We start from the raw sequence: 27226 nt of genomic DNA on the forward strand, positions 1-27226 counted from the left end.
AGGTGGGATTCAAAAATCCTCTACAGCTATCGGCTAACCACTACACCACAGTATGGCCCTCAGATCATGTACAGTAAATAATCGCTTCTTTTTTTTGTACGATCACATTCATGACACATGTTTGATCTATAAATAACAATATAAGTGAAGTGAAACTTATAAACATGTCTTTATCATCTGTTGATACGGTCGTAGAAGGCGACAGCGGCATTTTGAACAGCAAAAGCCACCGTAGTTCTCAGGGAAGGGAGGGGTGAGCAGAGGAGCTTATACTCTGGACTAGATGCCACTAGAAATGTCAAACTTAACATTTAATGTTAAAAATCCAAACGATTCCTTTTAATTTGTCATCAAAAACACTCAAGATCTCTTCTTTGGCATTTTCAAGCATATAAACGAAATAAATAAATACGTAGATTTTAGTTTTTATTGCATTACAACTTTGTTGAACTTGAGTTATTATTATTATTATTTGTTGTTTATTGTTTATATTATTTGACTTGTATAGTGCATTGAATGTAGTTCAGGTAGTGAAGATTAAACATCTGTTTTATCATTCGACGGCTGTATAAAAGTCTAGTGTTATGAAATGGCAGTAATCCAAGATATCAAAGACCAAATGTTTGTCACTTTTCTTCCAAAAACCATGATCTGTCAACCATTGAAGCCTAAGTTAGCCGAACAGCCGAAGTCAAGTCATCCGAAGATACGTCATTGTCATCCTGTCCAATCAACAAGCTCCGTGTATGACGCTGACGCCGAGGGTTCACAGGTCAGAGGTTGCCAAGGCGAGGGGAAGATGGCGGCAGGCATAGTGAGCCGTTGGCACCACTGAATTATACTTAGCAAACTGACAGTGTTAGCGACTTAAAGCTCCTATGGTGCTCATTTGACCGCTGTCTGGTAAGACTTTAGCGTGCGATTCCTGCGGGGCAATGGCGCTACTGTGCGGCGTGTTATGGCGGCTCTTGCTAGTTCTGGTCCACGTCAACAGAGCCCTTGTTTCCTGGCTCCGTGTCCGGCTTCGGAGTTGGAAGGGCCGGGTGTGGGAGCGGGCGGTGGCTGCGCTGCTGCTGCCGGTCGCCCTCGCAGGCTTCCCGGACCACCAGAAGAAGTCGAACCGCAATACCGGTGCGAACGCTAACCCGCTACCTGCCAGCGGCACTTCCACTCACCGCTCTCGATGTCTGTCCGACGGCAGGTCTCTGGAGAAGCTGCCGGTCCACATCGGCCTTTTGGTTGCGGAAGAAGAGCCGAGCTGCTCTGACATAGCCAACCTGGTGGTGTGGTGTGTGGCTGTGGGAATATCTTATGTCAGCGTTTATGACAACAACGGTAAACACCTACGTCTTTATTTAATTCACCTCCCCACAGAAATGTGATATTATACATTTAACCCAAGAGCCTCGTAACTCAAGCCATCGAGTTATTTAGAAAATGAAAGGGATAGCAGTTGAGTATGAGCTATGTAATATCTGCATTTAAACCGTAAATGCTCTTCATTATACATATATATGATATATCACAGGCAGACCATGCTGTCATACATCAACAACAGTGTTTTATTAACATATTCCTACACAAGTACAACACACACGTCAGCTGTTCGGCAGCATAGTCAACTGATGAAAATATAAGTATTGTATGTATAACATCAAAGCACCGTCTTTCTGTCCTAGTTTGTAAAAGTCTTTAAAAGTCATTCATTGCCTATGTTGATACCAATATAATATCTAGAGTTATTCTTTTCAGTCACCTCCTTGTGTTAGAGTTCATTCAGTGTCACTGACCGTGAGTCACAGTATCCTCCCCCTCCTCATGTGACTGTAGAGGTGATGGTGGTTTGTTCCACATTTGTCTCAGTCGGCCAAAGTCTTACAATAACGAACAATTCAACAATAATATGCAATCGTTCGTATAATGGTAAATAATAGACATTCATGAGTAAAGGACCGGGTTGCTACCCAGTATGGAAAATATGGAATTTAATTTGAGTAATTTCCAGATCTGGATAAGTATGGAAGAGGGAAATGAGTATGGAAAAATGTTTGTGTTGTTTCCAGACTATTATCTCACTTTCTAAAATCTATTATATTAAAGCAGACCTAGACCAGAAGTTCCTATTAACGCTAATTTTTAGTGTGTATCTCCGTCATTACCTTGTTTACGAAGACCTGAACTGGGTACATCCGGTTGCGTACATTGAACCACAGAAGAAGAATAACGTCCGTTGTGGAGGTGTTTCACGAGCGACAGTGTCTTCTGACTCTGGGTCAACGTCATAAAAGGGACTGTGGCTGGGAGTCGTGACAAAGCTATTTTTAAACATTGTTAAAACAATGTTTTGATAAAGAGTAGCAGTGCATCCACCGTTCCAGAGGGGGGAGCTGTGCTTCTGAGAGCGGGTGTGCTGAATATGTCACTTCCGGGTACTGGCCAATCACAAGACTCTGTCGTCTGGGTGAGAGAGTTGAGTCTCAAATCTCGCGGCTGGGAAACACCGTCAGAAAAGAGGATTTCTATCGGCTCGTTTACAGCAACTAGGAGGTTTTTGACCATAAAAACAAGTTAATGTATGTAAGTAGACCTCCATAACTAACATATATGTGCAACAGGACCACTCTATGTGAGCTTAAATATATACAAATTTAAACAAGTTACTTACGCAACATAGCCTACCTGTAGATGATATAAATCTTATCAAGCTGGCTGTAGAATGTTGACCTTTACCACGGTTACTGTCCGCCGTGTGACTGCCACTCATTTATTTATTTTTTCCCATACGCACACTGCCGCTGCCGTGTCATGCAGGGTCGATGCAGGTCGAGTCCTGGCAAGTGTTTTCTATTATTTGTCACGTCAGATCATCACATTTTAACAACCATATAAATTACAATTATTCCAGATAAAGTTATAGAACAAACAGTAGCTTGACTTTATTACAGTCACATGGTAATGCAGTCGTGCTACATAGTTGGATTTATACTCGTTGTGTATCAAATGACACGTGCAATCTTTCTACGACACTGTGGTTGCGTCAGTGGTCCTGTTTGCTGTGGTGTGCTGGGGAGGGGGCTGTTCTGTGCGGGACAAAAACAGACTAGATCGGATAATTAAAAAAGCCGGCTCGGTATGTGGCTGTCCCCTGGACTCCATCGAGGTCATCCAAGAGAGGAGGGTACTGGCCAAACTATCGGCCATCATGGACAACACCTCTCACTCACTGCACAAGACTGTTGGGGCCTTAAGAAGCTCCTTCAGTCAGAGACTGATGCACCCTAAGTGCAGGACGGAGCGGCTCCGCAGGTCGTTCATTCCTACTGCTGTCCATCTGTACAACAGTGTGCAAACCAAATAACTATGTTTGTGTCACTGCTGTATTAGTCTGTTATTGTTTACAGTTTTTGTTCCTCGTTTTAGCTGGTCTGTTAAGTTATTGTTTACAGTTTTTGTTTTTCGTTTTTAACTGGTCTGTCAAGTTATTGTTTACAGTTTTGTTGTTTTGTTTTGAACTGGTCTGTTAAATTGTTGTTACAGTTTTGTTTTTTTGCTTTTAACTGGTCTGTTATGTTTATTGTTTACAGTTCAGTTTCTTGTTTTTAACTGGTCTGTTAAGTTATTGTTTACAGTTTTTGTTTTTTTACTGGTCTGTTAAGTTATTGTTTACAGTTTTGTTCCTTGTCTTTAGCTAGTCTGTTTAGTTATTGTTTACAGTTGTTGTCCTGTTTGTCTTGTTTGCCTAGATTTGTCTTATTTTTACCTGAACCTAATACGCACCTTATTTACATTCACTCTTATCTTATTTCTTTCTATGTACAGTTTTTATAACATTGTGTAATTGTTAATCTGTATACGGAGCTGCTGAAACCCTGTACTCTCCCCACTGTGGGATAAATAAAGCTATCTTATCAATATCGACACTGATCTCTCTCCCTCAGGTATTTTTCGAAAGAACAACTCCCGTCTGCTGGAGGAGATCGAGAGGAAGCAGCAGAAACTGCTTGGTGGAGATGGATCAAAGTACAACGTGGAGTTCCTGAGCAATGGCACTGACAAACACCACAATGGTAAGTTCTTTCAGCACTGTAATAGTCTACTAGTCTTGTTTTTCAGTTAAACTGTTGTATTTAATGTAAAGGGAAAACCTTTTAGACAGGGGCTTTATCCCGTAGCACGAATAACAGGCCTTTTAATAAGCTTTTCATTATAAACATGTCAGTATTTGGTAAAAGACCGCTGATAGCAGCAGTGAGAGCCTGAATGGAAGGAAAGGAATTATTATATGGAATGATGCATCTTTGTTTTGTCAAAGCCAAACTCTAACACAAAGAACTGAACAAAACGATTCAGGACCAACACATTGTCCAGGAGACGTCAGCATAACCTGTTCTTTGTAAATAGCCTTAGACTAAACTGGTGAGTACAGTGAAGGTAAACGCATGGCTTGATGGCCCATGTGATCTCTTCTGAGTGGCCTGATAGCAGAAGTGAAAGTGTGTACACATACTTTAATTGAGTTTCATCATGGTATCAGCATGTGCACTATACATGATGCCTCGTTGTTGTTGTTGTAAACATTTATTTAAATTTTTTTTATTTTAAATAAAAAGTTTTTAGGTTTTTATTCATTTATTTTGAAAATCCAGGTTATAAAGAATGCTTTGTTTGCAGTATTGAAATGTTTTAAGGCTTCTTCTTTTGTTAGCAGCGAAACCAAAGCAGCGACACATACCTAATTGTGATGGCCATTCCGGCTCTTTTTAGTGAGCCAGATCATTAGGCTCACCTCACCAAGAAGAGCCCAGCTCTTCATTTTACCACGTATAACTTATACTTATACTTAGAATTCAGCTTTCAAGCATCATAATGAGGTTCTGTGTCTATTTTCTGAGCTATAGGAGTATTTCCTGTCAGGTGCCATTCACATGCAGCATCTAAAGATGCTTGAAAAATGCTTGGAAGAAGCTAGAGATGTTTTTAACCATTGCGTTTTTTGGGGGTGTGCCTCTGTTGCATCTATCAGTACTACGACTAAAACCTGCTAAGATTACTGACGTGCCTGACATGATGAAAAGACTTCAAAATCCTACAAAAACATGCCATAATCTCCAAAATTTAGCAAAGCAAATGTCTAAAATGTCAATATTTAACAGAGGAGTCTGGTGTTTTTTGAGACAGCACTGGCTATCGTGAGCCATATTTTAGTTCAGTGAATGCGTGTTTGTGTTGCATATAAAACAACGCCACAGCAGTTTTTTGTGCAGCCGTGCTATGATGACCCCTCCCAGAGGAGGTACTGTGGTAATGGAAAACAACGTGACTGATACCAAACCAATTACAGTGGAGCATAATAGTGCTAGAATTGTATAATGGAAAAGCACTATAAGATGAACTGAGCTTCCACTGTTTCCAGACACTTAATGACAAGAGATCGTTACAGGAGCATTGCACCCATCAATGTGGTGTGGGAAACTAAAGTCAGAAATTGAAACTGGCAGATTAATAATGAAACAAACCTTTGTTTACATAACACTCTGTATCATGTACAATCATAGATAGGTTTTAGAAGCAGGTACTGAAGTCCCACACACTAACTAACACTCAACACTTACTTCTCCTAGTGGGTTCACCCCAGCTCTGTCCCACCTGGGGAGAAAGAACACTTCATGTCTCAGCTGACATAGGGCGATAGGTGGAGTACATCCTGGACAGTTTGCCAGTCCATCGCAGGGCCACATATAGAGGCAAACAACCATTCACTCACACATTCATACCTACGGTCAATTTAGAGTGTCCAATTTACCTAATACCCATATTGCATGTTTTTGGATTGTGGGAGGAAGCCGGAGAACCCAGAAGAAAACCATGGACACACGGGGAGAACATGCAAACTCCATGCAGAAAGGCCCTTGTTCCAACCGGGGCTAGCACACGGGTCTTCTTGCTGCAAAGCCAAGAGGATGATTCGGTGCTATACAAATAAAATTGAATTGAATTGGTAACTGAAGGCTCTGCCCCCCATTCTGGGTTATAAGTTAAAACTAGGTTTCTTAAGGTGTGAAGGGCCTGACCATTTTTTTTCCAACAATACTGTAGTAACAACATGTAACACAAATGATTGGTGTTGCAAAATCTATCGTATTCTTACCATGTACGACATCATGTTAACTACTTATGGACAACATCCTACTTCAAACATGCAGAAACAGCAGGTTGTCACTATCTATGACCCTGTGAAGGTACACAATTCCTGTGGGTTGGGGGTAATCGTGTGCGTGTGCATGTGTGTGTCAGTGGTGTCCTGCAGGCCTACAGTGAAGGTGTTGTCTCCAGAGGATGGGAAGCAGAGCATCGTCCAGGCAGCGCAGCAGCTCTGTCGCTCTGTGGAGAGCAAAGAGAGGTGCTCTAAAGACATCAGCGTCACCATGCTGGATGTACTGCTCAGAGGTACCACAAGACTTTTTTACTGTTGATTATCTGCTGATACTGTGTCCAAATCAGATACTTTTATTTGCCTATATTACTGAGCTGCACAGTACAATATTTAAAAAAAAAAGGGAATGATGATCAAAATGAAGAACAGAATATATACAGTAAAACACTGTTGTCATCTTTATCTTATCCTGACCCTGACATTGAAGATGTACACGTACATTGAAGTGTTCTATACGACACTTGACATGAAGTCAGCGTTATTAAAAAAGCTTCACATGTTTGTTCTTTTAAGTGGGAGTTGTGCTGATTACATGCTTCCTGTCCTTGTTTCCTCCAGAGTCAAAGAATATTCCTGACCCTGAGCTGGTGGTGAAGTTTGGTTCAGTCAACAGCACGCTGGGCTTCCTCCCCTGGCACATCAGACTCACTGAATTCATGTGAGTTACTGTCTGTTTCTACCTCATCTCCCTCTTGTCCTTTCTGTCCCCAATTTTCCTTTTCACCCCAATCGGTCCAGGCAGACACTGCTCATCTTTGAGTCTGGATCTGTTAAAGCTCAAACAGAGTGGTCCTGTTGCACATATATGTTAGTTATGGAGGTCTACATTAACTTGTTTTTATGGTCAATAACCTCCGAGTTGCTGTAAACGAGCCGATAGAAATCCTCTTTTCTGACGGTGTTTTCCAGCCGCGAGATTTGAGACTCAACTCTCTCACTCAGGAGTCTTGTGATTGGCCAGTATATTCAGCACACCCGCTCTCATAAGCGCAGCTCCCCCTCTGGAATGGTGGATGCACTGCTACTCATTATCAAACATTGTTTTAACAATGTTTAAAAATAGCTTCTTCACGACTCCCCGCCGCAGTCCCTTTTATGACTTTGACCCGGAGTCAGACCCAGAGTCAGAAGACACTGTCGCTCGTGAAACACCTCCACAACGAACGTTATTCTTCTTCTGTGGTTCAATGTACGCAATCGGATGTGCCCGGACTAGTGCCCGGAGGCACTAGTCCGGGCACTACTCTCCGGACGATCTGCTGTTCCGGAGAACCGGTGTGTACGTAACCGAGTTTTTTCAGAGATCTTGCTGAGCCCGAGATTATAATAAAACACAGCGTTCTCAGCAATGGCTGAAATGTTTGTTTTGAACCTTCAGGGCTTCTTAAACAAGGTAATGACGCAGATACGCACTAAAAAACAGCGTTAAATTGGAACTTCCGGTCTAGGTCTGCTTTAAAAGGGAGTTTTTTCTCTCCATTGCCCTGTTTCCTCATTGTGTGAATTGTTGGGTTTCTCTGCTCTCAATGATGTTGTCTCTGTACAGAGACTTGAGATAATGTATGTTGGGAATTGGCGCTCTACAAATAAAATTGAATTTGAATTGAATTGATTTGAAAACCTTGAACAGTAGATAGCACTGTTGAGCTGTGTGTGACGTGTGTTCTGCTCTGTCCTCAGCTCCCTGCCCTCCCACAGAAACTTGTCCTATGAGGACTTGTTGGGGGCCCTGCAGCGGTACAGTGCCTGTCAGCAGCGGCTCGGCCAGTGACCTTCTTCAGCTTTTTTCCAAGAAGAGAAGTGTGGGTTTAACACAGTCAGGGGTGAGTGTGGACAGGGCCGTGCTGTGTCCCTCACTGGCCCTGTCCCCATATCCTGGATCTCTAACAGACTAAAGGCGAGGGAGCCAGGACAGCCAGCAGCTTACTTCCTGTCATCATGTTCCATGAACATGTTCTCTGACAGAGAGATACAGTGGCATGAGAGGGGGGACACACTGCACACACACACTCGGTGTTCCACAAACCCTGCTCTGTCCTCTCACAGACTCTGTCATTCAGTCTCCAGCTGCTGTTTACTGCTGAAGACCCAGAGAAATGACTTGCATTCTTCACTCGACGTACAACAAAGAAGAAAAAGAAAGGCTTTGTGCCATCCTGGGAAATACAGCTGCAGTTTAGGGAGTTCAACTAGCAACACCACAGGAGTTGAGATTAGGGACATAGTGGTTACTTATGTGTAAATATGGCAAATAAATGTGGATCTGTGTTTGTTCCTGTGGCCTCCAGCTTACAGTCGTGTGTTTGTGTGTTTTGGCTAGTGTGCGTGCGTGTGTGTGTGTGTGCACGTCTGTGCTGACAACTCACCATGACAGAATCATCCAAACTCCCTCCATCATTTTGACTGAGTTGTCAGGTCATCATTAGACAGCGTGGCTTAAACTTATGGTCTGTATTTAGATGCTGGGTTTGGTTTAGTTTGTCAAATTACTGCTTTGATGAAATGTTTTATGAGGATTGAAAAGTATAATAAAAACATTAGTACATCATAAAACCAGTAACATCAGGGAAAAACTGAAAGGTCAAACATGATTCGTCAGAACTGTTGAATATAGAACAATTTGAATTGTGGTTGCAGAAGACACAAAAGCTCACTGAAGCTGAAGACATGGCTGCCAGCAGTGATAAACAAAATATACATCACTGCTGCCTCCATCAGTAAGTTCAAATGTTTTTTTCTAGTGTAACCGTTTCATCCATTTGGTGTATATACTGTGCAGTCTGGCATCTGTCATCCCTGAGGTTAATGCAGTGAACTCTACATGAAATGGCACGTTTTGTTTGATGTTGCTCTGATGTTCAGCCGTCCCTGAGGTGTGCACACAAACACTTCAGCAGCACCATGATTAAAGAGATAAAACAAGGTTCCTATACCTTTTCGCTAACTTTTTCTTGTTAAACAATGGATTCTTTGTACTTTTGTGGCCTCTGGAAATGAACAATCTCTGAGAGGGAAATCCCTTTGGAACCAGGAGGAGTGACACACATCAGTGAAGATTAGACCAAGTGTGTGAGGGAGGATGTGTTGATAAAGAGTAGTAGGTGATGAGTAAAAACCTGCAGTTTCATTGTTTGTCTCGCTCTTCTGGCACGACTGTCCCAAGACCACCAGCTCCACAGCTTTCTCCAAGTGTTTGATAAAGCCCACATTGTTCCAGAGCAGCAAGGCAACGTACGGGTCTGCAGCAATTAAAGCAATGCCACACTGACCGTTATCTGTGCATATAATCATGGAGCATCAGAACCTATGGTTTTTTATTCTGCTGTGGCTTCCTCCATATTGACCGAACAAACAGCATTGGACTCTGTCACACACACACACACACACATTCTTGTACTTGCTGCATACTGAGGATCAGGTAAAAGTGCTGGCAAAGTGAGGACCAGCATTTCTACTTTATAAATAAACACAATTACACATATCTACTTCATGAATGTCATCTATAAAGAACTACTGGGTGCAGTACCATAAAATGTCTGCAGGTGGAGTCCCAGAGCAAAAGTGTGTGAAACACCAGGGCTGGAAAACGGATTTTTGTACTAAATTGAGGAGCTCTGTTAAAAACAGAGTATAGCATGTTTACAACCTAAGGAAGTGATTTGAATAAAAACAAAGTGAGGGCCGGCCAAAATGTCATCACTTTGTTGGTTAAAAACCCTCACTAGTCCTCGGTATGCCACAAGTACAAGAACACACACACACAGTGCCAGATTTGGCTTGGTGCATGTGAAATAAGTGGGTGCCCCTGAGAGTATTAAAATATTACATTACGTCAATGGTAAACGTGGTGACCTGTTGAAATATGACTAGTTCACTCAAATAGTCAAACGGTGACAATAGTTCCATGGTGGTGATATTGAAGAAGATCACATTACAGGCCTTGCCCTGGCTCTGACATTCAGGTCAACACAGTTGTATGTGTAACACATAAGAAGAGACACAACAGTGACAGTCAAACTCCAACAGCCATCTCATCATCCCGCATACATGACCCCTGACCTCATTTTTGTATGACTAGTTTGATGCTGAATGAGAGGGATATTACAGTGTGAACTCAATTTTCTTTGCTGAGAAGCATTGACTAAAAACAAAAAATGTTAGAGCAGATTTCCATTTGGTTCAATTTTCATTAGATTTTATGTAAAAGGCTCTTTTTTTATGTAAATTTACAAATACAAAGTTTTACACTTCAACAAATCTACTTTTAGATAGTACTGTGTCATTTCTGCCAATAAACCTATTTAAACGTCATAAAATAGAACGTAAAACATCTGTACGTCTGGGAACCTCAACAGCTGAAGGACACGTTTGAATCCTCTTTGTTCTATGAACGCCACTGTACGTTCTGCTTGATTATTAATGATGATGATTATTGGTGATGATGTGGACTGGTCCTTTTCACATGTCCAGGTACATGAAGGTATTACGTCTTCATCCTCACGAGGACGTCTGGGTGGAAGGACGCCATCTGGTGGGGACTTCAGCATATTCATATCAGACACAGGAGCAGGTTGTGAATGTCATAGTTAATCACCAGGGAAGAAACAGCGGCAGCATCAGTGTTCTCCACCTCTACAGCGCGCACGGGCACCGGACATCGACAGCGGGCACTCCACTGCGCTCAGTCCGCGCCCCGTCTCCTCCTCCGGTTCCTCCTCTGGTTCCTCCTCCGGTTCCTCCTCCACTCCTCCTCAGTGCACAATGCGCTGATCTGTGCTCAGCGTATGACAGGATGATCTCTGTCGTGTCCACGGTGGAGAGCGTTCCCAGGGGCTCGGGCTCGCCGGCGCCCAGCCTGTACCAGCGGGTTAGGAAGGTGTTAACCAGGTAAGAGGGGGGGGGGGGGTGATGAGCAGAGCAGAGCGGCCGCAGCAGCTCATCACTGCGGCCAAACACACAGAGAAAGACCGAGAGAGGGTGGGTGTGTGTGGGGAGGGAGGAAGGGAGAGGGGGGGCATTCTGTTTCATGCACAACCTAAAACATCAGAGACGTCAGATTCACATTCAGCTGCTGCTGCTGCTGCTGAAGGACCCAAGCATGTTGTGCAACAGATGTCAGCAGCTTTCGTTTGCATGAGCACCACGTCGCGTGCGCGTGTGTGTGTGTGTGTGGTGGGGGGTGGGTGAGAGTGAGGCAGGTGAAAGGATGGATGAGGCAGCAGAGACAGGGACAGAACAGCAGCCATTGTTCAGCATCAGCAGCAGCAGCAGGAGGAGGAACATCAGCGCCAGGAGGAAGGCGCAGGAATGCTCCTACTCACGCCTCAGAACACACAAACACACACACACACACACACACACACACACACACACACACACACACACACACACACACACACGGGCCATATCAACAGACTGTGTGTGTGTGTGTGGGGGGGGGGGGTGTTGTGGTTAGCAGTCATACTTCAGACAAAAGAACAGAACACTGAGGTTGATATTATGGTCTGTATTTATGTCACACTTTACTATAGTCTTGATGACACTCAAAGCTCTCACATTCACACAGCACACACACAGTTCATTTTCTACCACTCACACACAGTCTTGCCCAAGGACACATTGGTATGTAGACTAGCAGAGCCTAGAATTGAATCCTAAACCTCCAGTTGAAAGACAATGTTTTATAAAACCTCTCAGAATTGGTTTATAAATGATGTAAATATTTGTAAATGTATACACACAGTGAAGTGTTAAAGGGACAGTTCATGTTTTTTAAAGTGTTTGTAGTACTGGATGCACTGTGTAAACCCGCAAGCCCAAATTTCCTGCCTGCTGTGTCAGTTTTAACTAATGTTATCTTGTTTTGTCTTACTGTTAATTAGGGATGTCCGATAATATCAGCCTACAGATAATATCGGCACGATATTAGCCTAATAATGCAGGATTTCCCCCAGAAAACCCACTAAACCCGGTGGTAGGGCCTCTCGGACATCCTACAGGCAGCCCACCGTGTTTTTGTAAAAAAAATGTTTTAAAGTTGACAGGAAATTTGAAATTATGACTATTAGGTGTGATTGTAAGGCATTTATTAACAATAATGAAAGACCAACCATAGAGTGTTACCAAAAGACACACTCTTGAAATAAAATACTAATAAAATAATTGGCCAGCGAATCTTAAAACAAGCCATGCAATGGTCACATTTCAAAGTAAAATAACTCAACATCAATAAAAAAGTGGTAGTGCCCCCTCATCTGGTGAAGACCCTTTTTTCCTTTGCACCGCCCCTGCCCTGTTCTTTTCTCCCTCTCCTGCGCCGCTTGCCGCTCCTGCGCTCTGCACGTCTCCGTACCCAAAGCAGACTGGATCCTTTCTCTACGTATTTTATCCCCACATAAAAATAATGATCTTTATGATGAGGATGCAGTACAGTCGCGATGAAGTCCAGGTGATCCAAGTAGATCTTAGTAAAACGTGGTGACAGACTCTGCAGAGAAGAGCACACTTTTCATTGTTTTTAATCCGTGGTCTTAATCTTTGTGTAGAAGACGCTTTAGTGCTGTAATTAAGGTGCATCAGATGAGCTGATGTCTTTAGTTAACTGCTCAAAGAGGGAGACTGTTCTCTGCTGTGAAGTGAATGCCGCGGAGAGTTCATAATCTGCGCCGTACGCAGCCAAGTTTCGTTTTTTTGCGGAACAAGACTTTAACCCTGTAATGCAATATCGGTTCATATCCGTTTTTATGGCGATAATGAAAACTCCATTAAGTAATTCCTGGATTTCAACAAAATATGCGAGTAAATGCTTGGTATGTATGTGGTCCTGTGACGACCTCATCAAACTTTGCCCCGAGGCATAACAACAGCTGGTTGTGGCTAACAAGCTCGCTCGCTCAGTGTCGGTCTAAGTTAAAGTTAAGTTGTCGTGGTTGTCGTCATTTACAATGACTGCAATGCATTGGTTATGTGAGGAGGAACCAAGATGTCGTCATTCAATACCTCCAATTTAATCACACACCTGAAGAAGAATCAGGGGTACATGCAGCATTTGTGCAGCAAAGAGAGGCAGCACTGAAACAAACAAGTTATCGCTGAAAGAGTCAATTGAGAAAAAACAAAAATAACATAAGGACCACTCCAGTGCCAAAACCATCAATCAGAAAATAATGCAGTGCACTGGATAACCAGCCATTTTAAATTGTGCATGACGCCGGATTCGACAAACTTGTGGATTTCCTCGAGCCACGCTTTGCCATGCCCATTCGCAAGTATATCTGAGATGTTTGCCTGCCCGAGTGTCATTTACAGACATGTCGAGAAGCTCATTTCTGATGTTGTATCCATTAGCTTCACAACAGATATCTGGTCTTCAAGGGGGTCGTACCTATGTTCCCCGGGTCCTATGTTCCCCGTTTTTCCCAAAAAAGGTCCACTTTGTATGTGACGGGAACATAGGACCCTTTTTTTGAAAAAGGGTAGGGTTAGGATTAGTGTTAGAGAAAGGGTCCTATGTTCCCCGGTCACATACAAAGCGGGGAACATAGGACCCGGGGATCATAGGACCCGGGGAACATAGGTACGGTCCCGTCTTCAAGTGTTAGCCAGGTAAGCATGCTTAGCTTGACTGCTCAATGGCTACATCAAGGCTTTGCACTGGAAAAGGCTGCGCTTCATTCTCGTGAGTGTCATTTGAGAAGTGGAAAATCCCCAAGAAGAAGGTGCATGTAGTTGTAAGGGATAATGCGTGCAACATGGCCAAAGCTGCGTTGGAGTGTGCCAAGTCTGCCATGTGTGGTGTACACCTTGCAGCTGGTAGAGAACAGAGGTTCCCTGTCTCAACTCAACATAGCAGATGCTCTGGCTGTAGGGAGGCGAGTGATAGGCCACTTCAAACACTCACCACATGCTTGCAGTCGTTTTGAAGACATACAAAAAGAACTTGACGTGCAGCAGGATGAATCCATGTATGGATATGTATGGGGCAGAAGAGGAAGCTAAGTGCATAAGCTGCTGATTATGAACTCCCTGTGACATTGACAGCAACTCAATGGGGAATTCTGGAGAAGATGACCACCCTACTGGAACCCTTTATACATCTTTTTATTGCTCATGTGGAGCAGGGCCAATTGAGCCCAGTTTATAATTTCAATGAACTGTCTATATCAGGCATGTCCAAAGTCCGGACCTAGGTAAGATTTTGTATGGCCCACAGCTTTACTTCTATGCTTTATTATTTATGGCCTGGGAGGGACTGGGGCAGAAAATCCGACTCAATCACATGTTATTTTATTATATTATTATGATATCTGACTCCAGATGTGAAAGAAATGCAGAATTGTTTCATTTGTTCACTCCTGCATGGCTAAGATTTGGTTACATCTCCAAATCTAAGATAATTGTGACAGGGACAATAAAATTATTATAAAACAGTGCTTTTGTGTGTAAATTTTACTGTTAAAAAAGTCTAAAAGGGACCATTGGCCCCCGGAAATCTTTACATTATAAATTTGGCCCTTGTTCTATCTGTCTATATTTGTCCCCGTTATTAGCACAAAATGTGCCGTTATCAATGTTACATATTGTATATAGTTGAGAGAAATGTGATAAATAAAAAGCACAATTTCCATAACATAATTTTTCTTATTTTGTACAGACAGTATTTTTTCATTCACTTTCATTTCCCTCACCCCCCTCAAAATAATAATTTAATCTGAAACTACAAAGCCTCTACTTATTGTCTGTGTTAACAAAATATAGGATTGTTGCACGGTGTTTGTGTGTTTTATGTTTAAAAAGCACAACTTCTTACCGTCGATTTCGCCGTGCATTTCCTGGTGCTTCTCGGAAGCGCAGGATAGCTATATGGAAGGACCTGTTCGCGAACGACGCACTTGCGTCTTCGCTGAATCAATTATACTTGATTATGTATGTAATAGCATGTAATGTCCATGCAGTGATGTTACTTATTAGGCCTAATGTGTTGTTTATTGTGTACCGGTACCCTTTTAACTGTGTTTAATGTGTATTTGTTGAATTTAGTGTAAACACCCCTGTCTGTCTGAAGCATAGTGGGAGTTATCAATTAGGGGTGGGTTCCCCAAATGGATAAATATGGTTGAGTTTCATTTGGAGGGTGACTCTCTCAAAGAACAGAAGTGATGTCATGCTTGCTGGTTCCTATAGCTCTGAAAAGGTATTGTGCAAACGCCTTGTTAAAGCCTTGCTGCGTGAAGTACTTTACTTTTTTGGCTGAATATAGCACTAGTATTTTTGTTTAATTTATTCAGTATTTTGTTTCTATTATTTTCTTTTTCTTTTCTTTGTACTATTTTTTCCTATAATTGTGCACTGGATGATTAATACCTTTTGGTGATGGAATATAAAAATTACCCATTAACCAAGTTAAACAGATCCTAATTTTTATTAAAAAGGTGACGACGTCCCAGTGTGTTGTTTACTGTGTTTCCAGTGCCCTCAAGTGGACAGAAAAAAACAACCTGTCAAATGCACAGATTTGAATGAATGGTATGCGTTTATTTAGACTGACATGATGACGTTGTGATGTATTTTGTGCTCTGCAGGGACCTGCTGGTGACCCTGGCCCTGGGCCAAGTCTTGTCCTTGTTAATATGTGCCATCAGTCTGACCAGCAAGTATCTGGCTGATGATTTCCACGCTAACACTGCGGTGTTCCAGATATTTCTGAACTACATCCTGCTGTTTCTGGTCTACACCACCACACTGGCAGTCAGGCAAGGTACTCACAGAAACATTGTAAAAAATGTAAATGTAAATATTGGGTAATGTAATGTTTCAGCCAGTGTTCCCTCACGTAACAGCAGAACAATGTAATGCATCTGAACATAAGATAATTTTAAAGTTATCGTAGATTGTGTGAGGAACTGACTCCTACTCCAAGAACCTGTCTGAGGACAGAATACAGATTTGAGCCATTTAAAGCGGACCTAGACCGGAGGTTCCTATTAACGCTAATTTTTAGTGTGTATCTGCATCATTACCTTGTTTAAGAAGCCCTGACGGTTCAAAACAAACAGTTCAGCCACTGCTGAGAACGCTGTGTTTTATTGTAATCTCGGGCTCAGCGAGATCTCTGAAAAAACCTGGTCTGGTTACGTAAACACCGGTTCTCCTGAACAGCAGATCGTCCTGCTCCGGGCACTAGTCCGGGCACATCCGGTTGTGTACATTGAACCACAGAAGAAGAATAACGTCCGTTGTAGAGGTGTTTCACGAGCGACAGTGTCTTCTGACTCTGGGTCTGACTCCGGGTCAAAGTCATAAATGGGACTGTGGCGGGAAGTCGTGACAAATCTATTTTTAAACATTGTTAAAACAATGTTTTGATAATGAGTAGCAGTGCATCCACCGTTCCAGAGGGGGGAGCTGCGTTTCTGAGAGCGGGTGTGCTGAATATGTCACTTCCGGGTACTGGCCAATCACAACACAGTCTGTCTTCTGGGTGAGAGAGTTGAGTCTCAAATCTCGTGGCTGGGAAACAGCGTCAGTAAAGAGGATTTCTATCGGCTCGTTTACAGCAACTAGGAGGTTTTTGACCATAAAAACAAGTTAATGTATGTAAGTAGACCTCCATAACTAACATATATATGCAACAGGACCACTCTATGTGAGCTTTAACTAAAGTGCGAAAGTGTGAAAGTAAACTCAGACCGGCTGAATGTTACAACCCCCAATCGAACCAAGTTCCCAATTGTACTAAGTATAGCAGAGACTATTAGGTGTGAATATGACTTAAGGGTGCAGTTTGTTTGTTGGTTTGGGGAGGTGTGAATGAGAACTCTGATCCACACCAAAGAAGCAAACTCTGGTCCGCCTAAAAACGTAGGTCTTGGTTTGCCTCAAGTGAACCAGATGCAGAACGCGAAATACAACGCAGGGCATTGTGGGTAAACACATCCACGACATAAGACACTGGGGCTTTCATCTCAGTCCTTGAAGACCATAATCCTTCATATGGTCGTCCTCTGGCTCAGGTTGGCACAGTCCCTCATGTGCCAGCTGTGGATGAAAAGATTGCAGGTGCAGATGATGTCTGGACAAAAGCAGTGAAGAACTTTACACAGTAAACACAAGACAGTGAAGACTGTGTCATTTAATCTGTATGGTATATAACATGATTTACTTTGTCTCTCATTTTTGTGTCACATCAGGAGAAGAGAACTTATTGGCCATTCTGAGGAAGCGCTGGTGGAAATACATGATTCTGGGTTTGATAGACATCGAGGCCAACTATCTGGTCCTAAAGGCGTACCAGTACACCACACTCTCCAGTGTGCAGGTTTGTAATTTGTAAGGCATGAGCAATACTTGTTGTTGTGCTTGTTATTGCCAACAGAGGGAGCTGCTCACTATAAACATTTCACATCACTTGATCTCTAAATCAATTTCTCTTCGTGATAGAAACTGAAGACAGATGGCCGTAGCTATAGCAAGTTAATCCACATCATCACAAATTCATTTTCAACCAAAGTCATTGTTCACTTTGTCATGTATGAGATTTTCTTAAATGACTTTTTCTTCTTTAATTTCTTAAAAAGTCAGCCTGCACCATAATTGAGTGTGCAGTAGTTTCTATTGTCACATTACATGAAACAAAAAGCACCTGTCTTTTTATTATAAAGACCACAGAAGTAGAAATATTCCTGCTTTTATTACAGAAACCTGATCACTTTCATCTGAGCGCTCAGTAGTGTCACATCAAGAGACACGAGTGACCTGTCACCATAATCTGCACCAGCAGAGAGATGCATGTGGGACAAAGACCAAAAACATCCCTGGAGTGAGGGATGTCTTCTGCTGTGAGGACAGTTTATGTTGACATGGATTGCTACTTGGCATTATTCCCTCAGAAATAGGAAGAGAATGAGATCAATGCCATTATACAATGTTGAAAGAGAGTTTTAGGGACTCTGCAGCACTACGGCATGTGAGATTGCGGTAAGAGAATCATGGAGGCTGAACTTCCATTGAAGGAGGTTTAATTAGGAAGAATGTGGTATCTGCAAGGAAAAAACAAATATAATATAGTGAAAACATAATCAACAGTGAAGCAAAAGAAACAGTTACCACAGTAGTGCAAATAATCAAAAGAAAGATTAAAGGTGAAAAGTTACATCACTTACATTTGGCATGAACATACACCTTCGAGGAGTGAGAACCTGCAACTTGTCAGCCTTCATACAGTGAACCACTAGGCTGGAGCCTCACCTCCAACTTTTGAGTCAAATGTATTTATACAGTAAAGCCCAATATCACAAACAATTTGTCTCAAATAGACCTTAACCCTAAAGCCCAATTTATACTCCTGCGTAACGTGCTCTACGTAGGTTACGCAGAGCCCTCTGCGTCGACGAAGAGCCTGTCGGAGAGTCTCTGCGTCGTCTCCGACTGCACAAAATATTTTTTAAGTGTCCGTCACTCCGTCAAGGGACAATGGAGACGGCAAGGACTGCGATTGGTCCTCAGGACAGGCCACAGTAACGCACCGAGCGTCCACAGAGGCAGAGCTGATCATCGCTGACAACGTCGCTGCCAAACTATAAATATGTTATATCTTAATACACAAACCACATGTTTAGATTCTAAATGGCTAATTTCTCGCCTCAAATGATCTTAAAACTGCGTTCCGTGACACAGAAATGTGAGAAACAGCCAGTTTCAATGTTATTCAGCTGCAACAACAACAAAAGTCTTTCTCTCTCAGACGCCATTGCTCACTGTAGCCAAAAGCACAACAAACCTTGCGCAGCGACCCCTACTGATCGGGCGGAAAATTGCAGTGCGTATCCGTCACCACGATGGAGAAGTATGAAGGCTCGCGGGGTCTCCGTGGTTACGCAGTCGGATAACGCATTACGCAGTCAGAGAAGTATAATGTGGCCTTAACCCTGTACAGCAAATGACACCCTCTGTCCTGAGACCCCTACATCAAACTCCACCAAATGATCAAAGAGCTGTGTGTGTGCGCACAACCGGATGTGCCCGGACTATAGTGCCCGGACCAGGAAAGATCCACTGTTCAAGAGTAATGCTGGTAACAGAACAGGTTTTTTTAGAGATGTCGCTGAGCCTGAGATTACGATAAAACACAGCGTTCTCAGCAGTGGCTGAACTGTTTGTTTAGAACCTTCAGGGCTTCATAAATGAGATAATGTCGCAGATACACACTAAAAAACAGCGTTAATTGGAACTTCCGTCCTATTGGAGCTTAATGACAAGTCAATCGGGAGATGACAGACTTCACCCCATTCACGCAACAAGCCTCTGGCGGCCTCTGTTGGTCATATTGGCAAATAGTTGCAAAGTTGCAAGTGTGGAAGCAAACAAACAAACAAACAAACAGACAGAAAGACACACAGAGCTACTAAAAACAACAAAATTATCATCACAAAATTATCTTCATCTTCTCATCCAGGATGTGACACGTTCTGTGGTTCCAGCTCCTCATGTGACCCTCACGAAAGATCAAACCATTGATGAGCGGTGGCTGAAGATAATATTAATGTGAGCAGTATTATATAATATATAGTAATAGTTATAGTTGCCTCCTGGAACCAAAGGGGGAGCTGGTTCCACAGGAGAGGAGCTTGGTAGCTGAAAGCTCTACGTCCTATTGTAGACTCTGGGAACCACAAGCAGGCCTCCATTTTCAGAGCACAGTGAGGAATAATCATGTATTTGAGATATGACGAGGTCTGATCACTAAGTGCTTTATACAGTCAGGTCCATAAATATTGGGACATCGACACAATTCTATTCTTCTTGGCTCTAAACACCACTACAATGGATTTGAAATGAAACGAACAAGATGTGCTTTAACTGCACACTTTCAGCTTTAATTTGAGGTAATTTAATTGTAATTTTACATACATATCAAGTGAACGGTGTAGGAATTACAACACTTTCTATATGTGCCTCCCCAGTTTGCAAATCCTTTGCAGTCAATTACAGCCTGAAGCCTGGAAGGCATAGACATCACCAGACGCTGGGTTTCATCCCTGGTGAATTCACATTCACACTTAGCCACATGGCTCACTTAGCTGGTGGTCGTATGATATTTGTGAGTCTTCCTGTCATGTGCATCAGTGACTGTTGTCTGTGTTCCTCCTTTCAGCTCTTAGACTGCTTCGTCATCCCTGTGGTCTTGCTGCTGTCCTGGTTCTTCCTCCTGGTCAGGTACAAGGCTGCCCACTTTGTCGGGGTGGGACTTTGTCTGCTGGGCATCGGCTGCATGGTGGGAGCTGACATCCTGCTTGGTCGGCAGCAGGGCCTCGGTGAGCCCCTCACTTTACATTATCATCACACACACAGCACTATAGATGTCCAATGACTCAGGGATAAACACGATGGTCAGGTTTATCAAAACTCCTTTTAGAAACACTCTCAACCAAAACCAAAAAGCAAACACTACAGCCAAAGTTGCGCATGCTAAAATAAACAGTAACATTTTGCCACATTTAGCAAAAAAAAACATGTATAAAAAACGTGAATTTTTTTAATGTTAGTTTTGACCAGATTTACAGCAATATTTGTGAATTTTGTGATATTTTCTTCTCTTGTGAAAATATAATTTCAATGTTTAATCTGCATAAAAAAAGCTAAATATAAATGTTAAATATTAAATCTAAATGTTAAATCTAAATGTTAAATTAAATATAAATGTTAAATCTAGATATACATCTAAATGTTAAATCTAAATGTTTCGTTTGAAACTAAATGTTTAGCTAATATGCGAATTCACACTGCCTGTAACCGGATGTACCAAAATAAAAGCTTGAGGAGGTCAGGCTGTGTTTATACAATCAAATAACTAATTAAAACCACCCTAGCAGGGGAAATCAACTTGAACATACTATCATGATAATTTATATTTAATATTTTAAATCACATATTTTTTATACATTTGCAAAATGTGGCAAAAAGTTGCTGTTTATTTTAGCATGCGCAACTTTACAATTTTTGCTGCTTTATTCTCCACGTGAAAGTCGTCAGGAAGAATTTAGTCTGTCTGCATTTTGGACTGTGGGTGTAAGCTGAAGTACCTGGAGAGAACATGCACATTCCAGACAGAATGTCTCCTGTGTGAACTGGGATTCAAACCACTGACCTTCTTGCTGTGAGGCACAATGTTAGCCACTGAAGCGTCGTGTCATCTGTCAGATTTTTGTCAAGTTGCTGAAAGTTTGTTTTTCTTTTGTAACCTCTCTGCAGTCTTCTCACCCTATTCCCCCCCTCTTTCTTTTTTTGTGACTGCCCTCATGTGTGTAGGAGAGCAGAAACTGTTTGGGGATCTTCTGGTTCTGGGAGGAGCGACACTGTATGGGATCTCCAACGTCTGTGAAGAGTTCATTGTGAAGAACCTGAGCCGTGTAGAGTTCCTCGGCATGATGGGACTCTTTGGATCCTTCTTCAGCGGCATACAGCTGTAAGTGTGTGTGTGCGCATGTGTGTGTGTGTGTATCAGGAGCATTTTATGCCAGCAAACTATACTAAAACACCTTAACCGCGTCGCCTACACCTGCATAAAGACTGAAAAACATACGTCTGATACACGTGCATACAGACACGTGTATTGCTGGTACACCAAATAATGACGAGTGACGGGTGATATGTGTCATGCCAAGTGCGAACGCAGCGGACGTCTGTGTGCACGCTTGTCTCAATGTACTGGAAAAAAAACAACATAGTATTGTATTTAAGATCTGCTTATGCTTCAAATTCAACCAACTTGACTAACCCTTTCAAGATTGGTGACGTGGTATTCATTTATGATCATCTACTACCTCGGCAATACTGGAAAATAGCACGAATAGCCAAACCAAGACCCATACAGTTGACTTTATATATCATTATAATCATATAACCTTGAACTGAATTCAGTTATTCTGCTGAAGAACATATCCATGATCATCATGGTGCTGATCCTCAATTACCTGCACCACACCCGGTTCCTCCCGCCCACTGCTGTGGGAAGTGTCTGTGGAAGTCACTGCGCTTGTAAAAAAATGTTTTTTTCTCTCCTCTTTTTCCATATCTAACGTGATTCTCATGAAATCGTGGTTTCAAAAATGAGAGGAACAGGGGAATCCCGAGTGACTTCATGTGCTCCCAGGAAATCCATCTGCCCGGCTGCACCCATCCACTCACATACCTTTTTTGATGAAATGTTCTAGTTATGAGTTATACTGTAGGCGTGCACACGCTAAATGCATTATTATTATTATTATTATTATTATTATAATAGGCGTTAATGTGTGTATCACTATTGTACTGAAGCCAAAGCTTCAGACGCCTTAACGTGTGCATGTGTGACTGAAACAGCCTAAACTGTCACATCGCTCTGTCTTGGTAATACCTGCAGCTGTTAAACTCAAGACGAGCATGCGCACAGACGTCTGCGGCGTGCACAGGTGTCATGTCATGAATGACCCCTCGCTATATGATTTCCACCAACACTACACAGCGTGTGTCTGTACGCTCATGTAGAATTGTACTTAACAGTCACGCGTGGTCTTCATGTCACGTATTTGAGGCGTAGTTCACCCGTCATGTAGGCGTATGTGCAGCGTCTGCGTGACACCCGTCTGTCCATTGAAAGTGAATGGAATTTACACGCACACGTTAGAGGTTTGATGTCATCACATAGGCGCTGTACACGCGTTTTTAGTATAGTGTGCTGGCATAAAATGCCCCTGATAGTGTGCGTGCGTGCGTGTGTGGACATAGTAGTCAAGTATTCCCTGTACTTGCTGAAAGTGAACTCAAAGCTGCAGTAGCCAGGATTGGTAGAAAAACACTTGGCTGTTGAGATGGTGCACTCATTACAACAGAAACTGCTGCTGATATTGACATTGTGTTTTATTGTGTCTCTTTTCAAATCTGTCCTTCTTTGTAGCATAGGCAGTTGTTGCTGGTGCTGGAGCAGCAGTCGTTTCAATGTAGGGACCTGTATGGAGAGTTCTTGTATGCTTAGTACTTATATGCAGAACAGAGTAGCTGCTCTGTCAGAACTGTGGATGTGATGTGACTCCTGTAATCATCACAGGGCTGTAAACAGAGCCCAGAGGAGGTGCAAAGGAGTTCATCATATACTGAGAAGGTTATTATGGAAGTGTTGATCAGCAGTTTCAAATAAATCATGCCCATTTACCTCTCACATAAATACAATGAGTGCTTAAAGTTGAGAGTTGAGCCGGTGGAAACTCACAGTCATCATAGTTTTATATGCTCCTCTTTTATTTATCTTCTGCACTTTTTAAAAACACAGTGACCAGAACGACTGACTGACAACCTTTACACCCACTTATAGCTTGTTATTGACGTTCTTGTAATAACCCACATAGACTTTAGTGATGATCGGAAGTTCTTCAAGCACAAAAAAGTAAGTTTTGTGATTCTTTTGATTTGTTAACATGTTGGAGTGTGTGACACTGCAATGTGGCAGCTCTACATGTCCACACTGTTGTGTAGCTGAAGTCCCTCACCTTCTCCCCTGGAGCCCAGCAGATGCTTAGTGGGCTGCACCTCCTGCTTTGTGTCTTGCTGTACAAAAGTCTATAATTAGCTCATCTTGTGTCTCTTTTGGCCTTACACCATGAGTCCAGGTTCTCCTCAGGCAGAAAATACCTCTGCTGTGGCACAAGCTAACTTTTCCTTCCTGGGCTCCAGAGCTGAGGGTGATTTCGGAAGATGTTTTCAGGTCTTTTCCACCTAGGGTACTCCTATCAGAAACCCAGATGGAGGAGAGCAGCTCCAGGTCCCTGAGGGAACGTTGCTGCTCTGTAATCTGTTTTGTGTTTCTGTTGCAGGGCAATCATGGAACATAAGGAGCTGCTGAAGGTGTCATGGGACTGGCAGATAGGTAAGCATGCACAGGCAGCACAAACACACATGTAATATTACAACAAATGGTTTAATCTTACATTGTTTTCATTATTTGCTCCCTCTGTGTGTCTGCAGGTCTTCTCTATGTGGGTTTCAGTGCCTTCATGTTTGGTCTGTACAGCTTCATGCCTGTGGTGATGAAGAGGACGAGCGCCACCTCTGTCAATCTCTCTCTGCTCACAGCTGATCTGTACAGCCTCTTCTGTGGCCTCTTCCTCTTTCACTACAAGGTAATGTCAAAGAGCCACATTACGTGGTTTTGGTAAAAATGTGCCAGACACTGAGCTTAATGCACAGAAGTTTCTGACTAATTTGAAATCACAGGGTTTTGATTAGAATGAAGAGGCGATATATGTTGCAGTGACTGGAGAACCTCTGGTGCTTTTTTAGTGGCGCAAACAGAGTCGATGGCAGCTGACAAATTGACTAAAGTGCATAAATATCACTTCTGCTGTGACCGATATGCATTCAGTGGAATCCCGGGAAAGACACTTTGAAATCCTATCTAAACGAACAAGACATTCAGATTGAAACAGATCTGTAATTCTAACTCACCTCCATATGTGCTTTGAATCAACTTTGTAAAAACCTGATCTCAAGTGTTGTTAGCTGTTCAGAAAAAAAAATCAAAAATCAAGCTAGATCATGCTCAAAAAAAAAAAGGATATGACGTCATTTTCGTCACGCGCCCGACACATTATGGCGACCACAAACCTAGCTTTAGTGACTCAAAATGATAAACATGTATCAATGTGTTACCAAATAGGCCCTTGTCTCCTGATGGACATGGATTACCTGCTGGTTTCTTAAAGCAGACCTAGACCGGAAGTTCCAATTAACACTGTTTTTTAGCGTGTATCTGCTTCTTTACCTTGTTTAAGAAGCCCTGAAGGTTCTAAACAAAAAGTTCAGCCACTGCTGAGAAATCTGTGTTTTACTGTAATCTCGGGCTCACTGAGATCTCTGAAAAAACCTGGTCCGGTTACGTAAACACTGGTTCTCCGGAACAGCAGATCGTCCTGCTCCGGGCACTAGTCCGGGCACATCCGGTTGCGTACATTGAACCGGGTCCACCATAATGTTTTATCGTTTGAATGCAGATGTCAAGATAGGAGCAAGAGTGACTTCTAACCACACCAAGTTCAACCAGTTCACTATGCATCACACAAGAAGTGGCAAAAAAACACAAGATATGAATCAAGATATCAAATCACTCAGGCAACAGAAACAAACATTAAACATTACAATACTCTTTAAGCAGCCTATGTAGGGTCTATTTAGATTTGACCTAATAATATGGAACAAAAACGGTCACAGTTCTAGATCTGATTTGTTTCAAGGACCAACGCCACAGCTAATTTCAGAGAATCAAACAACTTGCTCTCACTGAAAACATGGCTGCCACCTGCCATTTTAGCCAATTAACCGCTGAGTAAAGCAAATGCATGAAATTCTCCTCATTACACTTTTTATATGTTAGAAATCAGTGGCTGAGAACAAAATATGGAGAAGTAAAGAGTAAAGAATAATGTGTTGAAAAATAGGACTCACTGAAATCACAGTTATCATAACTCCTCCTCAAACACTGTAACAATCTAAAAACCTTCAGTCAGTTTTATCGGTTACATTTCAATGTTCAAACAGAAAAGCACAAGACACTTTATTTAAAATGCATCCTAAAGATTAAGGATATGACTCCTGTCAGGCTGCAGTACCACTGACAGTGACAGAGGGGGACAGAGATCAGGGCTGTGTTTGTGTACAGTATGACTGACATTAGCCTGACATGCTTCTCCAGAGGAATGTCACTTATCTCCATGTTGAACAGGAAGTTTAAAGGCGCATTATGTAATAAATCTAAAGCAACTGGCCATAAAATCCTCCTAATATGTCACAGAGACCCAGGAATAATGTTCATATAACAAACTGAACTCACCAACAACAACAATATTTTATAAAAAAAAATATTTTGCAGACTGCAAATCATGTTTATGTTTTGAAATCATGTTTTGGCATGTGGCGCCACCTACCGCCGTCTACCAATCATTGCAGTCAGTAGTCTCAGCTGCCGAGCAACCACAAGTTGCTAGTTACGTCAGAAAACGAAACCTAAAAGACCTTAGTATTTTGAATTTGAATGTAGTAACAGTTTTTGGCCACATTCTTACATATGGCGCCTTTAATAGCAGTGAATGTACATTTCGGATTTATGTTGTGTACAAAAACACACACCAGCGTGTGTATGTGTGTGTGTTTTTGACACGCCACCATTTTACAGGATTTGAAAGCTATATATAAACAAATATCATAATTTTACTGATTCAAATACAGCATGGTGGTTTGTAACACATTTTCATGTTTTAGTGACAAAGTCAGAGGTGTTACTGTTACCTCAGTAAGATCAATCAATATTTGTATTGCGTATTATATTTACAGTCTAGATTTTTTTTTTGTGTGTGTGTGTGTGTGTGTGTATATTTTTGGGCTTTTTTGTCTTTAATGGACTGGACAGTTGAGAGAGACAGGAAATGGGAGACAGAGAGGAGGGAATGGCCGCGAGGCGCCTACCGTCTAGATTTTGACATTTGTGTCTGTCATTGTCTGTGTTGCAGTTCTCTGGCCTCTACTTGTTGTCGTTCTTTGTCATCATCTTGGGCCTGGTTCTTTACTTCTCCTCATCCACCTACGTCGCCCAAGATCCAAGGGTCTATAAGCAGTTCAGGAACACAGGCAGCCAGCTGGTCACTGAGCCGACCCTGCTCAGTCCTGGAGTCCCAGAACCTTCTGTCACCTACACCAGCCTGGGCCCTGACCTGGGGGACGAGCTTCCTGTGCGTGTAGCCTAAGATGATGGTTTATGGTGGTTATGATTTTAGTCTTTGGTCAGTTTTATAAGTGAATATAACATTACACGTTACATACAGAGAGGTAGTCTGGCTGTAGTGTGGCTGTAGTCTGACTGTAGTCTGACTGTAGTGTGGCTGTAGTCTGACTGTAGTGTGGATGTAGTCTGGCTGTAGTCTGGCTGTAGTGTGGCTGTAGTCTGGCTGTAGTCTGACTGTAGTGTGGCTGTAGTCTGGCTGTAGTCTG

The 27226-nt window shown here is 42.4% G+C and overlaps 2 protein-coding genes across 2 annotated transcripts; both read left to right on the forward strand.

Annotated features, from left to right (window-relative positions):
• The first annotated feature begins 794 nt into the window (after window positions 1–794).
• Window positions 795–9075, forward strand: nus1 (NUS1 dehydrodolichyl diphosphate synthase subunit). The gene is made up of 5 exons (XM_083898316.1): window positions 795–1335; window positions 3939–4067; window positions 6295–6447; window positions 6773–6872; window positions 7895–9075. Exons 1-5 carry the CDS (start codon window positions 936–938, stop codon window positions 7983–7985), a joined length of 873 nt encoding a protein of 290 aa, XP_083754442.1. The 5' UTR covers window positions 795–935; the 3' UTR covers window positions 7986–9075.
• Window positions 9076–11006: 1931 nt separating this feature from the next.
• On the forward strand, window positions 11007–26982 carry slc35f1 (solute carrier family 35 member F1; the record flags this gene model as incomplete). The annotated part of the gene is made up of 8 exons (XM_083898300.1): window positions 11007–11101; window positions 15796–15971; window positions 17404–17531; window positions 20367–20526; window positions 21521–21677; window positions 24061–24113; window positions 24212–24366; window positions 26749–26982. 8 exons carry the CDS (start codon window positions 11007–11009, stop codon window positions 26980–26982), a joined length of 1158 nt encoding a protein of 385 aa, XP_083754426.1.
• Between the last annotated feature and the right edge of the window lie 244 nt (window positions 26983–27226).

Source organism: Microchirus variegatus, assembly GCF_963457635.1.
Source record: "Microchirus variegatus genome assembly, chromosome: 12".
Classification (NCBI taxonomy): Eukaryota; Metazoa; Chordata; class Actinopteri; order Pleuronectiformes; family Soleidae; genus Microchirus; species Microchirus variegatus.

Excerpts from the sequence above, each read along its gene's own strand:
- nus1 (XM_083898316.1), top strand. The coding sequence starts at position 936 with ATGGCGCTACTGTGCGGCGTGTTATGGCGGCTCTTGCTAGTTCTGGTC. Across the intron at positions 1,336-3,938 it reads CAGCGTTTATGACAACAACG|GTATTTTTCGAAAGAACAAC; the intron begins GTAAACACCTAC and ends TCTCTCCCTCAG. Across the intron at positions 6,873-7,894 it reads ATCAGACTCACTGAATTCAT|CTCCCTGCCCTCCCACAGAA; the intron begins GTGAGTTACTGT and ends CTCTGTCCTCAG.